Source organism: Mobula hypostoma, chromosome 12 (genome assembly GCF_963921235.1).
Source record: "Mobula hypostoma chromosome 12, sMobHyp1.1, whole genome shotgun sequence".
NCBI lineage: Eukaryota > Metazoa > Chordata > Chondrichthyes > Myliobatiformes > Myliobatidae > Mobula > Mobula hypostoma.
In genome coordinates this window covers 13,616,747-13,639,004 of record NC_086108.1, presented here as the reverse complement: position 1 = coordinate 13,639,004, position 22,258 = coordinate 13,616,747, and the positions used below count along the sequence as shown (strand labels likewise).

Below are 22,258 nucleotides of genomic sequence, written 5' to 3'. Positions count from 1 at the left end.
ATTCCTTATTAGCAACATGATCCCATGAACCTGTCCTTCAGTAGAATTCTTAACATTCCTCATGACCAACAAACTAATGTTTTAATCACTGTGCAAGCAATCCAAAGTCTTGGGTTGATGATCCAGAGCTGTCAGTTTAAATTTGGTATATTAAGTATTTCAGTAATGGTGATTATGAACTGGCCAAATTGTCTTAAAACCCATTTGGTTTATTAACACACTTTTAAAAATAAAGATTATCTTTTTTACTCAACTGGTTCAGGAAATTTGGATGAGAGTGATGTGACAGCAACACAAGATCAGAGATCGAATTATCTTTTAAATGGTGAGCTGGCTAAATGAGCAATACTGCTTACCAACATTCTCTATGTTGGTGTATTGAATTCTGATGAGCAAAGTGATTCGTTTTGAACTCATTTAAATAATGCAATTTGTCACATTGCAATTATCAGTTGGAAATTTACTATAGCTAGCTATCTTCAAGTGTCTTTCATTCTGTTTTATTTTACATGATTATAACAATATTTCATTAAGAGTAAATTTGATAAATGGTAAGGAAAAATTTGCAAGGTTAAGGAGAACGAGCCACAGTGCACATCTCGTGAGTTGCTCCACTCACGAGATGTGCACTGTGGCTCGTTCTCCCTAACCTTGCAGTAAAGTGCTGGCACAGGTGCAGTGGACTGAATGACCTCCTGTGCTGTAACTTCCGTGACAACATTCCTAATCCTTATTCTTGTATACTTTTCAGTAGCATTATGGACTCTCCTGAATATTCCCAGCACCATGGTTTCAGTGGAGGTTCACAGGTGAGCTGTTGATTTATTTTACAACCTTAACCAGTATAAATTGTGGTCAGATATTTTTAAATGATTGGGTTCAAACCGAAGAATCTGTTTCAGTGGGAAATTTTGGCTTATGCAGAGTTTAGATCCACTGATGTGCTGTGCCATGGATGGAAATCGTTAGGCCCATGGCATTGCCTCAAGTATTATATGCCCCTAGCTTGTTAACCGGGAGCCATATTGATTGATATTAAGCTTCAAGCATGTTGTCCTGTTGTTTGTGATGCCTAAATTCCCCTCTATTCTATAGTGCTACATTCTGTTCGCTGCTATTCTGAAGTGTCTTGTAAATGTGCAGTACGAATACACGTTATTCAGAGTCAAAATCATGTTTTATATCACTGGCATATACTGTGAAATTTGTTGTTTTGGAGCAGCAGTACATTGCAATACCTAATAGTAAAAATTATAAATTACTAATACGTTTGTGTGTACATGTATACGAATGGAGAGGAGGAACTTTAGATCAATTCTCCATACAAAACTGTTTCAGTTGATAGTTTTTTTGGGATACCTTGCCTTAACAGCTCTCTTCAGTCATGCCGCAGCATCTCAATTGGGTGAAGGTCTGGACTCTGTCATGGCCATTCCAAAACACAAATTTTCTTCTTTTTAAACCATTCTGTTGTGAATAAACTCTTCACGGGCTTCAAGCCAAGTACAGGTATTGACTATAATTGATGTTTCGGTGACAAACTCTGTCATTTTCTTCGGGGTGATGCCTGGGTGAATCTAGTCCAGCGGTAATTATATCTCTCCCCTCCCTCCCGCCCCCCCCGAAGTCCACCCCTTCTGATTGGTTAGTACTCATTTAATTCATTTTTGCTCACCCACCTTGTTTACAAACAAATTCCAGTTCTTTCTTTGAGTGAAACCTTGTTTTTGTCAAAAAATTTTTCCTCTAGCTTTATCTCAATGGCTTCCTTTAACAGGCAGTCTCAAAACCCATTACACGGCGCAGTAGTTTTGAGCCGTCGAAATCAATCCTATGGCCATTGCAAATGCAGTGTTCCACTAATGTACCTCCTATGCTCCTTGATGCGGATTTCCACCGTGTGTCCTGTCTGGCCGATATATGTTGCTCCGCATTCACAGAGAATCCAATAAACATCAGCTGATCGAAGTCCTAGGTCATCTTTGACCTGCATAAGCTGTGACTTGAGCTTCCTCACGGGTTTGTGGATGGTATTAATCCGGTATTTCTTCAGGATCCTGGCGATTCTTCAGAAACCATAGAAATATAGGCAATTCAGGCGGTAATGACGGTTTCCTCCTCATTGTTAGGTTTCCTGGTTTTTCTATCAGCCCTTGTTATGGGACCAATTGATTTCCTTCTCCTTGTAGCCATTCTGTAGGAATGTCGAAACTCTCTAGGTCTGAAGTATTTACACGGTTAATCAAGTTGAAAGAACCGCCCTTTGTTGGGAGGCATGATGATGGCTGTTATTGTTGAGATATAAATCTGTGTGAGTGGGTTTCTGATGGATGCCAGGTCCAAGGCTACTGTCTGGTTTGCGACATATTAGAATGTCCAGGAACGGGAAGCAACCGTTGTTCTCCATCTCCATCATTGATTGAATGTTTGAATGTATGCTGTTCAGGTGGTTGTGAAACTGTTGAAGTGCCTGGAGTTCACAAGGCCACACTACGAAGTTGTCATCGATGTATCTGAAGAAATATTTTGAGTATAAGCCTAATGAACTAAGAGCCTCTCCTCAAAGTCCTCTATGTAGAAATTAGCAATAGCCAGTGACAAGGGTGATTCCGTGGCCACTCCATCCACTTGTTCAAAGTAGTTCCCCTCAAACTTTGAATGAAGGAGGACCAAGCTGTCCTTCATGGAAACTCTCGTGAACAGGGACACCACATTGAAACTGACCATTATGTGCTCTGGGTTCAGCTGGATGTTGATTATTCTTTTAACAAAGTTGAACAGCCCCCAAACAAAGGGTGATAGCATGGTTGTTGAGTGCTTAGCGAGACAGTAACTCGACAACCTTAAGATAGTAACCTAACAACGAGGAGGAATCCATCGTTATCGCCTGTCTTCCCTATATTTCCACAGTTTCTGGAAGGATCGCCAGGATCCTGAAGAAATACTGGTTAAATATCATCCATAAATCCATAAGGAAGCTCAACTTGCAGCTTATGCGAGTCAGAGATGATCTGGGACTTCGGCCAGCTGGCGATTCCCAGTGAACATGGAGCAGCATTTATCGGGCAGAGAGATCGCATGGTGGAAACCTACATCAAGGTACACAGGAGGTGTATCTGTTTGTGTTACTGGGAGAAATTGGTGGTAGCAGAACACTGTATTCACAGTGGCCATAGGATTGATTTTGGCGCAAAACCACTGTACTGTGCCGTGCCAATGGCTTTTGAGATTGCCTGGTAAAGGAAGATATTGAAATAAAACTACAGGAAAAGAATTTTAACAGAGATGGAGATACGTGAGTATGATGAGACTTAACCCAGGCATCCCTGAAGAAGATGACAGAGTCTGTCATTGAAATGTGGGAGACTGTGAAGTCAGATAGAAATAGTTTCTATGGTCTGATGAAATCAAAATTGAGCTTTTTGCGAATCAGACTAAACACTATGCTTGGCTTAAGCCAAACACACCATTCCTGCTGCGAAATGTGGCTGCATCATGCTGTGGGGATGCTTCACTGCAGCAGGCCCGGCAAGGTTTGTGAAGGTAGAAGGTAAAATGAATGCAGCAAAATACAGGGAAATCTTGAAGGAAAACCTGATACAGTCTGCAAAAGAACTAACTTGGGAGAAGATTTGTTTTCCAGCAAGACAATGACCCCAAGCATTAAGCCAAAGCTACACTGGATTGGCTTATAAACAGCACAGTTAGCGGCCAAGTCAGAATCCAGACCTCAATCCAATTGAGAATTTGTGGCTGGGCTTGAAAAGGGCTGTTCAATCACGATCCCCGTGCAATCTGGCAGACCTTGAGCAGTTTTATAAAGAAGAATGGGAAAGAATTACAGTGTCCAGATGTGCAAAGCTGATAGAGACCTATCCACACAGACTCAAGGCTGTGATTACTGCCAAAGGGGCATCTACTAAATACTGATTTGAAGCGAGTGAGTAATTACGCATTAAATTATTTTGTGTTAATAATAGTAATAAATTTAGCCGAATTTGTCAAAATTTATTTTCACTTTGACATGAAAATCTTTTCTCTTGATCATCGTCAAAAAAACCAAATTAAATCCATTGGGATTCAATGTTGTTAAATAATAAAAAGGGATGAATACTTTTTAAAGGCACTGTACATATATATGTATGTGTTTGTATATTAAGCAGTGCAGAAAGGGAGAGGAAGGAAAACTGAGGTAATGTTCATGGATTCACCGTCTATTCAGAAATCTGAAGCGGAGGAGAAGAAGCTATTCCTGAAACGTTGACTGTGTCTTTGGGATGATAGCAATGAGAAGGAGGCATATCCTAGGTGGTGAGAGTCCTTGATCATGGATGCTGTCTTTTTGAAGATGGCCTCGATGTTGGGGAGGCTAGTGCTCATGATGGAGCTGGCTGAGTTTGTAACTTTCTGCAGCCTTTTCTGATCCTGTGCAGTGGGCCCTCCATAGAATATAGTGACGCAGCTAGTTAGAATGCTCTCCGTGATGTCTGTAAAAATTTGTAAGAGTCTTTGGTGACATACCACGGCTCCTTAAACTCCTAATGCCACCTTTGTAATTGCATCAATATGTTAGGCCCAGGATAGATCGTCAGAGATGTTGACACCCAGGAACTTGAAACTGCTCCTCTTTCCACTGCTGATCCCTCTATGAGGACTGGTATGTGTACCTTTGACTTCCCTTTCCTGAAGTCCATAATCAGTTCTTTGATCTTGCTGTCATTGAGTGCAAGGTTGTTGTTGCTCAGATGATTTATTTTGAGTATATCAGAAATGCGTTGGGAGGGTTCAGCTACAGTTTCAAGATGGTTTAGAACATAGAGACTGATCACAGCTGAAGAAAGGGTGGAAGGCAGAAACAGGAAGGGTTCAGTTACTCTATTCTGTAGACTTAAGAGTGATAAGTGTATGGAACAAATTATTGAGGTGGTTGTAAAGGCAGAAACATTTGAGACTCTTAGATAGGTGCATAGTTTTATTTATTTAATAGGTACAGCTATGAAACAGGCCGTTCTGGCACAACGACCCCAGGCCACCCAGTTACAGCCATTGGACAATTAACCTACCAACTCATACATCTTTGGAATGTGAGAAGAAACTGGAGCATGGGGAGAACATGTAAACTCATAGATAGCAGTGGAATTGATCCTGGTGTTATAATAGCAATACACTTGCTACATTACCATGCTGCCCAAAGGAACACAATTACATGGAGTGCTGTCACAAGAACGCATTACCCCACCACCATCCATGCCATGTCCTCTTTTCAATACTGCCATCGGACAAAATGTCACAGTCCATCAAGTTCAGGAAAAATGATTACCCTACAATGATCAGTCTTCAGAACCAGCAAGGATAACTTCAGTCACCACAATTCTGAACTGGGTCTATGACCTACAAACTCACTTTAAAGGATTCTTTACAACTCACGTTCTCAGTATGGTTTTTGGTTTGCACGATTTGTTGTCTTTTGCACATGGTTATGTGTTGGCCTCTGTTTATGGATAGCGTTTAATAAATTCTTTGTATGTTTTTCCTGTAAATTGCCTGAAAATAAATGAATCAGGTCCTATGTGGTAACATACACACTCAGTAGCCACTTTATTTGGTACAGTAATGGAACTGGATGTGGTCTTCTGCTGCTGTACCCATCCATTTTAAGGTTTGTGTGGTCAGAGATGCTCTGCTGTAGTATCAGGTGGTTATTTGAGCTACTCTCACCTTCCTGTCACTTTGATCCAGTCTGGCCATTTTCTTCTGACCTATCTAATTAATAAGTGTTTTTGTTCTCAGAACTGCTGCTGTCTGGATGTTTTTTGTTAATCACACCATTCTCTATACACTGTAGAGACGTGCGTGAAAATACTAGGAGATCAGCAGTTTCTGAGATACTCAAACCATCTTTTTGGGCACCAATAATTGCATGATCAAAGTCAGTTGGATCACCTTTCTTCCCATTCTGATGTTTGGTCTGAAAAACAACTGACAATGTCTACGTTTTTATACGTTGAGTTGCTGCCACATAATTGGCTGATTAGATATTTGCATTAATAAGCAGATATACCTAATAAAATGGCCACTGAGAGTACGCACTTTAGTAATAAAAACTAGTACATGGTAACAGTATACATTATGTATTTTGATAATAAATTTGTTTTGAACTTTAATTCACAAGAATAAAATCCTGTGATTTGTTGCTCTTTCACCTTTGAAATCGGACCCAATATCGACAAGTGTTCCATGGGATTGTTTTACTGTATGTAATCATGTTAATTGTTACAGCTATTTTACATCAACAGATAGCGTAACACAGTGGTAAAATGTGGACCTCAGTTTCAACTTTGATTGTTCTCTTAAACCCTGAAGCTAAAACATCGTAAAGTGAAAGCTCAAATGCCCCAGTGTGCTGTTAAATAATGTTGCTTACAAATTCCATTTCCAAGTCAGAATCAGCTCATGCAGGCAACTTTGTCAGTCGAGTGGCTCATTTCAGTGTTCTGTACTCTGACTCCATGACTCAGTTCTGATACTGGTTGTATTCTGAACCACATGCACTTATTTCTCAATCATAAATGGTTGTGTATAAGGAGAACACTCACACTGTTCTGAATTCTGAACAGAGAAATGTCATTTTTATACAGAATCGGCTAGAATTTACAAGGATATTGCTGGGTCTCTGGAGCCTGAGAACCTGAGGAAAGATTGAATAGATTGGGACTGTATTCTTTAGAATATAAAAGATTGAGAGGAGATTTGAAGGAGGTAAACAAAATAATGAGGGGTATACATTGGTTAAATGCAGGCAGGCTTTTTCCACTGAGGTTGCCAGCACAAGCGGTGCACAAGAGCTCGATTTCAACGTTCAAGTTTGGATAGATACATGAATAGTAGGGATATGGAGGCTATGGTCCCAGTACAGGTTGATGGGAGTAGGCAGTTTCAATAATTGTCATGGATTAGATAGGCAGAAGGGCCTGTTTCTGTGCTGTACTTCTCTATGGCTCCAGCATTTGTGGATATTGACTATTTGACAAGCTATGTATGTTTGAATTCTTTACTCGCAAGAAAATCACCATTCACGACACAGTTGTTAAAAGTGGCTAGTACCTATGAGCTGACAACCGATGATACTTCGAAACAATTGTCCCTCAGCTGGTTTGTGTGTTTTGCATCCTTTCATTATATTATTATATTGACTGTCGTAGTAAGTGCAAACTGCAATGCAAAGGGAAGTTGTGCTCTTCAAAGACCTTTCTTGCCTGGGCTGCTGTACTCCATTTGCAACCTATCCTTGCTTGGACATTTTTTTAATCTTTGGCTTGCTGCAATGTCCACACTCCCTCCTTTTCTTTCTTGTAAAGGACAACGTGAATCTGACTGAATTTCAATAGCAAAGAGTGTAAACTCCATGACAGTTCCATCAGGGATAGTTGTTTGATCATGATGGAGGCAGTGTTCTTTAAACCTTCACTCCACAGAGTGATCTCAGGCATGAGATTAAAGATTCAAGATTCTTTAATACGCTTTCTAGTACACAAGTGCAAAGGAGAACAAAATAATTGTTACTTTAGATACAAAGCAACATGAAAAAAACAATGTTAATATAATAAATACAAATACATAAGATAGTTTAAGATACATAAGATAGCCCCATCCACGATCATCCAATCCCTCCACCATTGGCGAACAGTTGCAGCAGTGTATACTATCGACAAGATGCACTGCAATAACACACCAAAGTTCCTAAGGCAGCATTTTCCAGACCCATGACCACGACCATCCAGAAGGACGAGAACAGCAGATAACTGGGAACACCACCACTTGGAAATCCCCCTCCAAGTCAACCACCATTCTGACTTGGAAGCACATTGCCACTCCTTCATTGTCACTGGGTAAAAATCATAGAATTCCCTCCGTAACAGTACTGTGGGTATACTTATACCTCGGGGACTACAGCAATTCAAGAAGGCAGCTCATCACCATCTTCTTAAGGGCAACTAGGGATGGGCAATAAATGCTGGCTTAGCTGGCAATGCCCACATCCCGTAAATGAATAAATAATGAAAATATCCGTTGATTGTATGTCCATAAAGAGACTCTAGAAACAGGAGTGTCTGTACATAAGTTGACTAACAGGAATTGATAAAGTAGTGGTGGAGGGTATGTGGAGGAATGAGTTAGTGGGTGGAAGTATTGATCAGCCTTAGTATTGGGGGAAAATAACTTATTTTTGAGATGGTGGTCATGGTGTGGATACCAGATGGTCTCCTCCCTGAATGGAATGGTACAAGCAGTGGAAAAGTTTCCGGTACCTTTCTGTATATATGTCCTTGATGGCAGGTAGGCTGGTGCCTTGGATATGTTGGGCAGTTTTGACTACCCATTGTAGAGCCTTCCTGTCTGCCGCAGTGCAGTCCCTGTGCCAAGCAATGATGCAGCATATTAGGATGCTTATTGCACATTACTACACATGTGCTTAGTCCACTTCTCATCGAAACATAGAAAACCTACAGCACGATAAAGCTGTCTTTTTAAACTTTTCCCACCGGTCTAACTCGCTGACGTCTACGTGCTTGCGCAGTCGTTCCTATCTTCATACATTTCGACCTGAAAAGTCGACTGTAGTTTTTTCCGTAGATGCTGCCTGGCCTGCTGAGTTCCTCCAGTGTTCAGTGTGTTGCCCAGTTTTCTTCATCCTCCTCAGAAAGTTGATGACCTTTTTTTATTGTGTAGGATGTGTTCTGGGATCTTGAGAGGTTTTCCAGATGTGCACTCCCAGGAGTTTGAATCTACGTGCAATTTCCACTGCTTTGCTGCTGTTGTAAAGAGAGGCATGAGTGATGCAAATTCTCCTGAAGTTGATAACCATCCCCTTTGTCTTATTGATATTGAAGATGAGGTTATTTGCCTGGTACCAGGCCTCAAGCTCTTCCACCTCAATGTAGGCCATCTCATCTTTGTTAGTGATGAGCTCCGCCACTGTCACGTCATCAGCAAACTTGTCAGTGTGATTACTTGGGTGTTTGGCCGTTCAGTCATGAATGACCAGAGTGAACAGTAATAGGCTCAGCACACAGTCCTGGAGGGCACCTGTGTTGAGGATGATGGGGAGAAAGAAGCAGATATGCATCCTGACCTTCTGAGGTCTGTTCGTTGGAATGTCCAGCACCCAGTTGCACAGTGATGTGACTAGACAAACGATTAAGAGTTTGTTCACCAAGCTCTGTGGGACAATACTGTTAAATGCAAACAAATCCAAAAACAGCATTTTGACATAAGTGTATGTCAGGGCCAGGTGCATGACAAAAGTTATGGCATCTGCCGTAGAGCAGTTCTGTTGCTTTATTGCAGCGGGGGGAAGGGGGGGGGGGAGTATGCTCTTCAAGCACCTTTCTTGGCTGAGCTGCTGTAATCTATCTTTGTCTGGGCATTATATTGACTCTTTCCTTGCCACAACTTCCACAATACCTTCCATTGATTGGCATATACAGTGGCATGCAAAAGTTTGGGCACCCGTGGTCAAAATTTCAGTTACTGTGAGTAGCTAAGCGAAGAAAAGATAACCTGATTTCCAAAAGGCATAAAGTTAAAGATGACACATTTCTTTAATACTTTAAGCATTTTATTTCCATCTTTTACAGTTGCAAAATAATAAAAAAGGAAAAGGGCCCGAAGCAAAAGTTTGGGCACCCTGCATGGTCAGCAAGTATCATAGCTTGTAAACGCGTTCTGTAGCTAGCCAAGAGTCTTGCAATTCTTGTTTAGGATTTTTGCCCATTCTTCCTTGCAAAAGGCTTCTAGTTATGTGAGATTCTTGGGCCGTCTTCCATGCACTGCTCTTTAAAGGTCTATCCACAGATTGTTGATGATGTTTAGGTAAGGGGACTGTGAGAGCCATGGCAAAACCTTCAGCTTGTGCCTCTTTAGGTAGTCCATTGTGGATTTTGAGGTGTGCTTAGGATCCTGTTGTAGAAGCCATCATCTTTTCACCTTCAGTTTTTTTTTACAGACTGTGTGATGTTTGCTTCCAGAATTTGTTGGTATTTAATCGAATTCATTCTTCTCTCTACCAGTGAAATGTTCCCCGTGCCACTGCTGCAACACAAGCCCAAAGCATGATTGATTCACCCCGGTGCTTAACAGTTGGAGAGGTGTTCTTTTCATGAAATTCTGCGCCCTTTTTTCTCCAAACATACGTTTACTCATTGCGGCCAAAAAGTTCTATTTTAACTTCGTCAGTCCACAGGACTTGTTTCCAAAATGCATCAGGCTTGTTTAGATGTTCCTTTGCAAATTTCTGATGCTGAATTTTGTGGTGAGGACACAAGAAAGGTTTTCTTCTGATGACTCGTCCATGAAGGTCATATTTGTGCAGGTGTCGCTACACAGTAGAACAGTGCACCACCACTCCAGAGTCTGCTAAATCTTCCTGAAGGTCTTTTGCCGTCAAACGGGGTTTTGATTTGCCTTTCTAGCAATCCTATGAGCAATTCTCTCGGAAAGTTTTCTTGGTCTTCCAGACCTCAACTTGACCTCCACTGTTCCTGTTAACTGCCATTTCTTAATTACATTATGAACTGAGGAAACGGCTATCTTCTTATAGCCTTCTGCTGCTTTGTGGGCATCACGTATTTTAATTTTCAGAGTGCTGGGCAGCTGCTTGGAGGAGCCCATGGCTGCTGATTGTTGGGACAGGGTTTGAGGAGTCAGGGTATTTATAAAGCTTTGAAATTTGCATCACCTGGCCTTTCCTAACAATGACTGTGAACAAGCCCTAGCAAGCTAATTAAGGTCTGAGACCTTAATAAAAGTTATCTGAGAGCTCAAATCTCTTAAGCTGCCCAAACTTTTGCATGGTGCTCCTTTCCTTTTTTCCACTTTAAAATTGTACAGAACAAAAATAATACACTAATCTTGCTTAAAATGTTGAAAAGAATGTTTCATCTTTAACTTTATGACTTTTGGAGATCAGTTCATCTTCTACTCACTTAACTTTTCACAGTAGCAGAAATTTTGACCGGGGTGCCCAAACTTTTGCATGCCACTGTATATGCCAATAGTCACCCAAAGCAGTTTCTGGGACATAAAGTCACCAAACTGGGAAGGGCGTTGGCTTCAAAGGGCACAAACACATAAGAGTTTATCTGGTCTTTGCAAGATTACGTCAAATGCAGTGTTTAAAATCAGGGCCGGAGAAATCCAAAATCCAGACAGCACAGCTTGAAAAATACCTTAATGATGGATAGACCATTAGAAACCAATATGAGTGGAAAAGGTATAAAAATTTTGTGACTGAGACAAAAATATTTTCAATACTTCATCACAAGCAACAACGCGAGAAAGAAAAATGAAGGGCTACGTGAGAGAGAAGGGCTAAATTGATCTTGGAGTAGGGTTTAAAAAGTTGTCACAACATTGTGGGCCTTAGGTCCTGTACTGTAGTGTCTTTTTCTATGTTTTATGTTCTAAATTATCTGCTGAGTCTGTTGTCTTTTGGTTTATGATGTTTGACTGATGCTTTAATATGTCTGCAGGGAAAGAGACAAACGTACAACAACACATTGGCCTCCCGACGCAAGCGATTAACTGCTCATTTTGAGGATCTTGAGCAATGTTATTTCTCAACCAGGTTATCTTGTTTATCAGGTAAAATTCTTACTTCCATAGAGTGATGCAATTTAGAAATGACCCTTCAGCCCACCCTGTCCATACTGACCATTTTCACCAAGTAAACTGACTGTGTCCTTCTGTGCCTTATCTTTTTATTTTTTTTTTGTTAATGTGCTTCTTAAACATAGTAATTGCATCTGATTCCATCACTACCTCTAACGGTACATTCGAGATATCAACTACTCGGTGTAAAAGAAACTTGCCCCTCAAATCCCCTTGAAAATGTTTTCCTCTCACCCAAAATCTGTGCCCTCTTGTTGATACAGTGGTGCTGGGAAGTTTGTGAACCCTGTAGAATTTTCTCTATTTCTGCATAGATATGACATAAAATGTGATCAGATCGTCATGCAAGTCCCAAAACTCGATAAAGGGAACCCAATTAATTAAATAACACAAAAACATTATTCTTAATTTATTATTGAGAAAAATTATCCAATTTTACATTTATTTGTTCAAAAAAAGTGTGTGAACCTTTGCTTTCAGTAACCAGTGTGACCCCCTTGTACAGCAATAACTTCAAACATTTCCAGTAACTGTCCTGCACATCGGCTTGGAGGAATTTTAAGCCATTCCTCCTTGCAAAACAGCTTCAATTCTGGGACGTTGGTGGGTTTCCTTGAATGACTTGCTTGCCGAATGGCCTACTTCTGTTCCTTTGTCTTATGGTCTTATGGTCTTAAGATCCTTCCAAAGCATTTCTGTAAGATTAAGATCAGGACTTTGGCTCAGTCATTCCAAAACAAGAATTTTTTTTCTTTTTAAACCACTCTGTTGTTGATTTACTCTTGTCTTTTGAGTCAGTCTTGTTGCAATATTCATCTTCTATTAAGCTTCCTGATGGACTGCTATCCTGACATTCTCCTATAAAATGTCTTGATAGAATTTTGAATTCATTGTTCCCTCAATGATTGCAAGCTGTCCAGGCCCTGAGGCAGCAAAGCAGCCCCAAACCATGATACTCCTTTCATCATGCTTCACAGAATGAGGTTTTGGTGTTGGTGTGCAGTCCCCTTTTTCCTCCAAACATAGCAAAGTGCAGTTCCACCAAAAAGTTCATCTTTTGTCTCAGCTGTCTACGAAACATTATTCCTGAAGTGTTGTAGAACATCCAAGTGGTCATTTGCAAACTTGAGACAGTTTTTTGGAGAGCAGTGGTTTCCTTCGTGGTGTCCTTCCATGAACACCATTCTTGTTCAGTGGTTTTCTTAGAGTGGGTACTTGAACAGGGACTTGAGCAAGTTCTAGAGATTTATGAAGGTCTTTTGCTGTTGCCCTTGGGTTCTTTTTCACCTCGTTCAGCATTGCATGTTGTGCTGTTCGTGTGATCTTTGCAGCATGCCCACTCCTAAGGAGAGTAGCAATGGTACTGAGTTTTCTCCATATGTAGACAATTTTTCTTACTGTGGACTGATGATCACTCTGATCTTTAGAAATGCCTTTGTAGTCTTTTCCAGCTTCTTGCATATCTACAATTCTTCTAAGGTCCTCTGAAAGTTGTTTTGATTGAGGCATGGTACACATAAACGGATTTTTCTTGAGAAGAGCAGGCTGTGTCAGTAACATGACTTTGTGTGTGTCTTTTATAAGGCAGGGCATTTCTGCAACCCACACGTCCAATGTAGATTGGAACACCTGACTCCAAATAGCTTTTGTAGAAGGCATTACCCCAGAGATTTACATAGTTCTCTGAACCTAGTCTGTGATTGTTTAAATGGTACACTCAATACTGATGAGAAGTACAATTGTTAGTGTATTATTTCAGCAGATTGTGTTTGTTAATTATTGTGACTTAGATTGAGAATCGACCACACTTTAATTAATGCAGAAAATCTACAAACCACACTTCCGGTCTCATCTCATTGATTGGACCATCTGACTCCAGTTGGTTTTCTTAGAGGCCATTACCCCAAAGGTTCAGTCGCAAACAAGAGAAAATCTGCAGATGCTGGAAATCTAAGCAACACACACAAAATGCTAGAGGAACTCAGCTGGCCAGGCAGCATCTATGGAAAAGAGTACAGTCGATATTTCGGGCCAAGACACTTTGGTAGGACCCCAGAGGTTCACATACTTTTTCCAACAAGTGGATGTAATATTGGATCATTTTTCTCAATAAACAATGAACAGGTATAATGTTTATTGTGTTACTTATTTAATTAGGTTCTCTTTATTTAGTTTTAGGACCTGTGTGAAGATCTGATCACATTTTAGATCATATTTATGGAGAAATAGAAAAATTCAATAGACAATAGGTGCAGGAGTAGGCCATTCGGCCCTTCGAGCCAGCACCGCCATTCACTGTGATCATGGCTGATCATCCACAATCAGTATCCAGTTCCTGCCTTATCCGCATAACCTTTGATTCTGCTATCTTTAAGAGCTCTATCCATCTCTTTCTTGAAAACATCCAGAGACTTGGCCGCCACTGCCTTCTGAGGCAGAGCATTCCACATATCCACCACTCTCTGGGTGAAAAATTTTTTCCTCAACTCCGTTCTAAATGGCCTACCCCTTATTCTTAAACTGTGGCCTCTGGTTCTGGATTCAACCATCAGCGGGAACATGCTTCCTGCCTCCAGCGTGTCCAATCCCTTAATAATCTTATATGTTTCAATCAGGTCCCCTCTCATCCTTCTAAATTCCAGTGTATACAAGCCCAGTCACTCCAATCTTTCAACATATGACAGTCCCGCCCATCCTGGGAATTAACCTTGTGAACCTACGCTGCACTCCCTCAATAGCAAGAATGTCCTTCCTCAAATTTGGAGACCAAAACTGCATGCAGTACTCCAGGTGTGGTCTCACCAGGGCCCTGTACAGCTGCAGAAGGACCTCTTTGCTCCTATACTCAATTTCCCTTGTTATGAAGGCCAGCATGCCATTAGCTTTCTTCACTGCCTGCTGTACCTGCATGCTTGCTTTCAGTGACTGGTGTTCAAGAACACCTAGATCTCGTTGTACTTCCCCTTTTCCTAACTTGACTCCATTTAGATAATAATCTGCCTTCCTGTTCTTACCACCAAAGTGGATAACCTCACATTTATCCACATTGAATTGCATCTGCCATGCATCTGCCCACTCACCCAGCCTGTCCAAGTCACCCTGCATTCTCATAACATCCTCCTCACGTTTCACACTGCCGCCCAGCTTTGTGTCATCTGCAAATTTGCTAATGTTACTTTTCAACAGGGTTCACAAGCTTTCTAGCACCACTTTATATATCCTTTTCATTGGTAAAACATTTTAACTCTGTTCAGTCTTTGCCTGTTGTAATTTTTTACACTGCTCTCCTGTCGCCTCCTTTGCTCAAGGGAGAACAAGCTCAGCCATTTCAAATGTGAGATATCAAGAGGTGAATATCAGCACATTTTTGTTAGTGAAGAGCAAGGCTGGTAGATGTAGAAAATCATGGATGATGAAGGATATTGAGGCTGTGGTCAGCAAAAATGAGGCATGGGTCAGGTATAGGCAGCTGGGATCAAGTAATTCCCTCAATGAATACACGTGAGAAAGAAATCAAAAGTGCAAAAAAGGAAATGGGATGGCTTTGGCAGAGAAGTTTAAAGAAAATCCAAAGGACTTCAGTAACACCTTTTTATAAGGTTCAGCATGGTAGACTGCTCTGGAAAGTCATGTCATAAGGGATCCATGGAGAGCTGGCTGATTGGATACACTTTGAGCTTCCTGGTAGGAAGCAGAGAGATGGTGGAAACTTGTTCTTTGGACTGGAGGTATACCCCAGGACTTAGTGCTATGGCCATTGCTATATATCATCTATATCTATGATTTCATTGAGAATATACAAGGCATGGTTAATTTGCAGATAGCTCTAAAATAGGTGGTCTCGTTGATAATAATGTTTATGAGAAATTACAAAGGGAACTTGATCTATGTAAGTGTGCTAAGTAATGGCAAGTAGAGTTCAATATGGATAAGTGTGAAATGTTGCATTTTGGGAAAACAAATGAGGGTAGGACTTTCACAGTGAATGATAGGGCCCTGAGGAATGTTGGAAAACAGGTGTATATGGTTCCTGAAAGCGATGTCGCAGGTAGACTGTGTAGAAGGGTTTTGGCACGCAGTTCAGGGCATTGAAAATAGCAGTTCAAGTGTGAAGCTGCAGATAGTGAGGTCAGATTTGGAATACTGTGTTCAGCTTTGGTCACTCTGCTATAGCAAAGATGCCATTCGGGTGAAAAAAGTGTAGAAACTGTATTTGTCTGATGGTATGCCATCAAGCATTTGTATCTTCTGCTTCATCAAAAGAGAGGAGAGAATTTCCAGAGTGAGGGATTTTTGATTATGTTGGGTGCTTTCCCAAGGAAGCAGGTAATGTAAACTGAATCCATGGAGAGGAGGCTGGTTTGTATTATGAACTGAGCTGTGTCTTCATCTCTGTAATTTCTTGTGATCTTGGACAGAGCAGTTGCTACACCAAACTGATTTTTCTAGATAAAATGCTTTCTTTGTGCATCTACAAAATTGGTGAAACTCATCAAGATATGCTGAATTTCCTAATTAGTCTTACCCCAATTTAGCACTTTCCCCAGAGCTCTATCTTCAAAGCATCTCCTTCCCTAGTTGGACTATCTACATAACGTTTCACAAAACTTGTTTCTATGCATCTAATAAATTCTACCCCATCTAAGCCTACTGGAAAATGAAAATTACCAATAATAACAACCCTGTTACTTGTACGTCGTTCCATAATGTGCCTACGTATATGTTCCTCCATCTCCCTCGGTATAGGCCTATAGTATATCCCCATCAAAGTGATGCACCTCTATGCATCACTGCAACACTGTATGAGCCCACCATGATGCTCTGTCTTCGTGCAGCTGTGCCCCTCTTCCTGGTCATTATTCCAACTCTACCACCATTTTTATATCCCTCTGTTGTGCTTGAAACATTCAAGCCTGAATCTTTGAGCTGCCATTCCTGCTTTTCTCTTGATCAAGTCTCAGTAACGGCCATGACTTTATAAACCTATACTCTAATCCAGGCTCTAGATTCATCTGCCTTGGCTTAATTGTCTTTTTATTGAAATAAATACAGGAGCCTGTCAGTCCTGCTGTGTTCAATTGTCTGTTTTTCCTCTTAGACTTGCTCAGCTTAATCTCCTTTCGCTTGCTGACCTTCTGCTTTGATTCCCACTCCTGTCATGTTGGCTTAAATACCCCTCCTTGCAGAAATGGTGGCACCACTGCGCAGGTGCATGGACGTCAGCAAGTTAGACCGGTGGGAAGGACTTTACAAGAAGACAGCTTTATAGAGCGGGTGTTAGAGTAGTGGGAGTCAGAGTAGGAGGGCTTTTTCTCAGTGGGTCAAGGTGAGGCAAGTTACTTGTGAAGAATAGGAAGTATGCCTGTGAGGCTGGAGTAAGACATGTTCGGCACAGCTTTGTGGGCCGAAGGGCCTGTATTGTGCTATAGGTTTTCTATGTTTCTATAAATAGTTGTACCCCTCCAGTTTATTTGCCTCTTGTACAGTTGCAACCTTCCCTTTTAAGAGAGCCAAATGATCCGTGAACCTGAAGCACTCCCTCTTGCATCAGCTCATTAGCCAGGCAATTGACTGTACTATTTTCCTTGTTTTCATTGTGCATTACAGCCCTGACTTTCTTGTTTAGTTTAAACTTTCTACCTAACTCCTTAAGTTCTCTTTAATGGACCTCATCTCTCTTCATACCTGTATCATGGCCAATGTGGACTGCGACCTCTGACTGCTCACCCTCCCCTTTCAAAATGTTCTGTTCCCACTTGGAGATGTCCTTTATCCTGGCAGCAAGGAACCATAGAACTTCTGTCTCCACTACTGACCAAAGAGTCCTCTATAACTATTGCTCACCCAGGCTTTGACCTACCCTGCTGTACAACAGAGCCCATCATGCTGCTCACATAAAAAATGCTGGTGAATGCAGCAGGCCAGGCAGCATCTAGAGGAAGAGGTACAGTCGATGTTTCGGGCCGAGACCCTTCGTCTGACGAAGGGCCTCGGCCCAAAACATCGGCTGTACCTCTCCCTCTGGATGCTGCCTGGCCTGCTGCATTCACCAGCATATTTTATGAGTGTTACTTGAATTTCCAGCATCTGCAGATTTCCTCATGTTTGCCATCATGCTGCCGCTGATCTGGCTGCTGCTGTTGCTTTACTTTGAAAGGCCATTCTTCCTCTCACCTCCCAATTGTATTCAGAATGATATACTGGTTGGAGAGGTGCACAGCCATAGGAGTCGTTTGCATTCTTCCCTGCCTACCCCTCTTGGCAGTCACCCTTTATCTAGCAAGGTAGGGTCATTATTTTTGCCATCTCTTGTGTTTGACCCTCACCAAACATGCTGTCCCTCAATTCATGCTAACTCTTTTACAAGACTCCTACTTGTCAGATACTTTTTTTAAACTGCATGCCTTTGCTTCCAGTCTACGTTGCAAATCTTTATTGAAATCAGCCTCTTCCCCCCCCCCCCCCACTAAGTTTAGGACTTCAACTTGAGTAACAACCTTAAACCTGTTTCATAATAACCTTACAACTTATGGAATTGTGAATTTTTGAAGTGTTCCCAACTGAGACTTCCAACACTTGCCCAGTTTTTTTTCCTAAAAACGTGATTAAGCACAGCCCTTCTCTGGGAGGATTATCTACATCTTTGACTCAAAAATCAATCTTGCTTAAACACTGCGTATCTCCTAACAATATATATATTTGTGTTAACCATGCATTGCAACCTGAAAATTCTATTTAAATTTTCCATACTGTTTAAAGCTACTGGATAGCTAGCGGTGGAAATAGCTTTTTTTTTCCCCCAACACCTTCCAAGTCAACCACCTGGAGTTCAGGTGGTCAGTTAGAGTTCCCATCCACTGTCATCGCCTGAGGATAGCAAACTGCAACATCTGTTGTCACTTTATTTTCGAAGTTGCTTTCTCAGGCCATGCTGTGTGAAAATCACCAGTTTATTTGTAACAGAGTGATTAAAGGGGTATCGGAGTATCAATTTGCTGACTGAGTTCATCCAGTCCAGTATTGGTCAGATTCATTGAGGTTATAGTTACATCGCTGTTAGGAACAGAGATAAGACTGATTCTTTGTATTACATATTACAGATGAAACCAGATCAGTCAATCAGCTGGAAGAATTTCAGGAGTGTCTTTCAAAGTTTACACGGTACAGCTCAGTAAGACCCCTTGCCACCCTCTCCTACGCCAACGACTTGTACAATGGCTCAAGTATTGTTTCTAGGTGAGTTGTGCAGATCGATTGCACCTGGCTTGGACCTGAAACATGGAGGATGGGGTTGGGACTGCTAGGAGGGATTGCAGCCAGGTGTGGTCCTTGGGAGAGAAAAGCTGCTGTGACAAAGCATCTTTCTTGTGGTTGTATTTGTTGCAAGGATTATGATCGTCCTGAACAGCTCTTGTGCTACCTGATTATCTCTCTACAGTTTGCAGATGATTCCTGCATGTTTTCAAATAACAATGAGCTGGGCTACAGGAAAGAGATGAGAACATTGTAACATGGTGTCATGGCAACAACTTTTCCCTTAAAGTCAACAAAACAAAGAACTGGTCATTGAGTTCTGGAAGGGGGTGGTGCACCTGCTTCTGCTAACAGAAGTGGTGATGAGACTGAAGATTTTGAAAGCTTCAAGTTTCTTGGAGTGAACATTACCAGTAACCTGTCCCGGTCCAGCCATGCAGATGCCATGGCCAAGGAAGCTCAGCAATGTGTCTGCTTCCTCAGAGGCTCAAGAGATTTGGCATGGCCCTGTCAACCCTTACCGTGCTTTACTGATGCACCATAGAGAGCAGTCTATCTAGATACATCACGGTTCCATATGGCAACTGCTCTGCCCATGAAAGCAAGAAACTGCAAAGAGTTGTGCTCGTGGCTCAGTTCATCACAGAAACCAAGGCTCAAGGTAGTTTAATGTCATTTCCTGTACACAAATATAAGGAGAATGAAATAGTTACAAAAAAACACAAGATAAAGAACACTAATAAAGTAATAAAAAACACAATAAATATAAATACATAAGATAGCTTATAGTCATTGATTGTTTGTCCATAAGGTGACGTTAGGCTGTACATAAGGTTGTACGCCAGTGAGGGCGTATAGAACTAGCCTCCCTTCTGACTGTCTTTATTTCTCACTGCCTCAGTAAAACAACCAGCATAATTAAATACCCCACACACGCAAGCCATTCTCTCACTCCCCTCTCGCATCGGGCAGAATATATTTAAACCTGAAAGTGTGTACCACCAGACTCAGAGTTAGCTTCTACCTCTCTGTTATAAGACAATAAAATGTATCATTTGTCTGATAGGATGGATTCTTGTCTTGATCTTGTACCTTATTGTTTACCTACACTGCACTTCCTCAGTAGTTATACTTTATTCTGCATTCTGTTACTGTTTTACTTTGTGCGACCTCAATTGTGTTGGTAATGAATTAATTTCTATGAACAGTATGCAGGACTAGTTTTTCACTGTGTCTTGGTATATGTAGCAATAATAAACAAATTCCAATGGTTATTATTCTGATACCTCTCCTTGCAGGGGGTTGGTTAATCCCTTATGTCCTTTCACTTCACCTCTTACAATTTGTTTGAAATTTTCTCCTTTTGCCTTGCAGCATTGAATTTGATCGAGATTGTGATTATTTTGCCATTGCTGGTGTAACAAAGCGGATAAAGGTGTTTGAATATGGGACAGTGATCCAGGATGCTGTTGATATTCATTATCCGGTTAATGAAATGACATGCAATTCTAAAATCAGGTGAGTACAATGTAATTGCAGGTGTGTTTCTAAGTGTCAGCAGAGTTGATCGCTGACAGAGATAGCAGAGTGAATGAAGAAGATGACGGGATTACAGAACCCTGGTTATTGAGGCTGTGGTTTGGGAACAGGAGGAATTGTATGTCAGGTGTAGACAGCTGGGATCAAAAGAATCCCTTAAGTAAAGGGATGTAAAAGTACATCAGAATCAGCTTTAATATTACTGACATATGTCGTGAAATTTGTTTTGCAGGAGCAGTACGTTGCAATATATAATAATAAAAACTGTGTTGCAAACAGTTATAATGATCTCCATGGTATATCTGTAGAAATTTGCAAGTGTCTTTGGTGACACATATGAGGTCTCCTCAAGCTCCAAATGAAATATAGCTACTTTCCTGTCTTATTTGTAATTGCATCAATATGTTGGGCCTAGAATAGATCTTCATAGATGTTGACACCTAGGTACTTGAAACTGCTCACCCTTTCCACTGCTGGTTCCATGATGAGGACAGGTGTGTTTTCCCTTGACTTCCCCTTTCTGAAGTCCACAATTAATTCCTTAGTCTTCTTGATGATGAGTGCAACACTATACAACCAGCTGATCTATATCACTCCTGTACGCTGCCTTGTCACCATCTGAAATTCTGCCGATTGTGTCATCGACAGATTTATAGATGGCGTTTAAGCTGTGCCTAGACACATACTTGTGGGTGTAGAGAATAGAGCAGTTGGGATAAGCACACATCCTGAGGTGTGCCAGTGTTGACTGTCAATGAGGAGGAGATGTTAATTCAGTTCTGCACTAACTGTGGCTTCCTGGTGAGGAAGTCAAGGATCCAGTTGCAGAGGGAGGAACAGACACCCAGGTTGTGGTGTTTTATCATTAGAACTGAGGGTATGGTTGTGTTGAACGCATGAGAAAAATCAGGAGGACAAAATGAGGACATGAGGAAGCTTTGATAGACATGGTGAATCCAAAGATTCTAGAGGTGTATTAGGAGCTAAACAATATCTAGGACCCATTATAGATCAATGTGCAGGCACAGTTGATGGGCAAGGTGTGAAGTGAAAACTTCTCAGAAGTTTAGCATTGAGAATGTCATGGAAGCAAAGTAATGAAGGAATATGAATAGTGATTTATTGGAACATACCCATACTACAACTGGCAATCTTAAGGCATGTTAAGGTGTAGAAGTCCCTGGGCCCTGACCTTGTGGGAAGGGTGAGAAGAGAATGCAGGGATCCTAGCAGAGAGGTTTGCATCATCTTTAGCCACAGTGAGGTACAGGAAGACTGAAATATTGCTAACGTGCCTTAATTTAAGAAGAGCTGCAAGATCAGTGATGGGAAAGTTAATGGAGGGGTTTCTGAAGAACAGCATTTTGAAAGGCAAGGATGAAGACTTGATGAGGTGAAAGAAATAGATATTGTCCACATGGACTTTAGCAAAGTCCTGCAAGGTGGGCTTGTCTGGGTGGTTAGATCACATAGGATTCAGGGTGAGTTCGCCAGCTGGATACAAAATAGGCTTGGTGGTTGGAGACGTGGTGGTAGTATAGGATTGTTACTCAGTTAGGAGGTCTGTGACCACAGAGATCGGTGCTGGCTTTGTTGTTTTTTATCCAAATCATTAATATAGATGGCAATGTTGTTAACATGGTTAGTAAATTTGCAGATAACACCAATTGGTGGAGGTGTGGAAGGTGAAGAAGGTTATCTAAAATTACAACAAGACGTAGACGGTGACGTGGACAAAGGAATGGCTGATGGAATTTAACAAAGAAAGGTGTGAGTGCTGCATTTTGGAACGCAG

General features: G+C 41.3%; 1 protein-coding gene across 2 annotated transcripts in view; it reads left to right on the top strand.

Moving 5' to 3' along the window:
* The window catches only part of cop1 (COP1 E3 ubiquitin ligase), a 159,611-nt gene that overhangs the window by 66,254 nt on the left and 71,099 nt on the right, over window positions 1–22,258 (top strand). Inside the window, exons 9-12 of one of the 2 annotated variants that reach the window (XM_063063631.1) lie at window positions 755–809; window positions 11,532–11,643; window positions 18,771–18,906; window positions 20,299–20,442. In XM_063063631.1, the coding sequence (XP_062919701.1) occupies window positions 755–809; window positions 11,532–11,643; window positions 18,771–18,906; window positions 20,299–20,442 (447 nt within the window). Of the gene's footprint in view, window positions 1–751; window positions 810–11,531; window positions 11,644–18,770; window positions 18,907–20,298; window positions 20,443–22,258 lie in introns of both variants that reach the window. The other variant, XM_063063630.1, reaches the window with a different exon arrangement.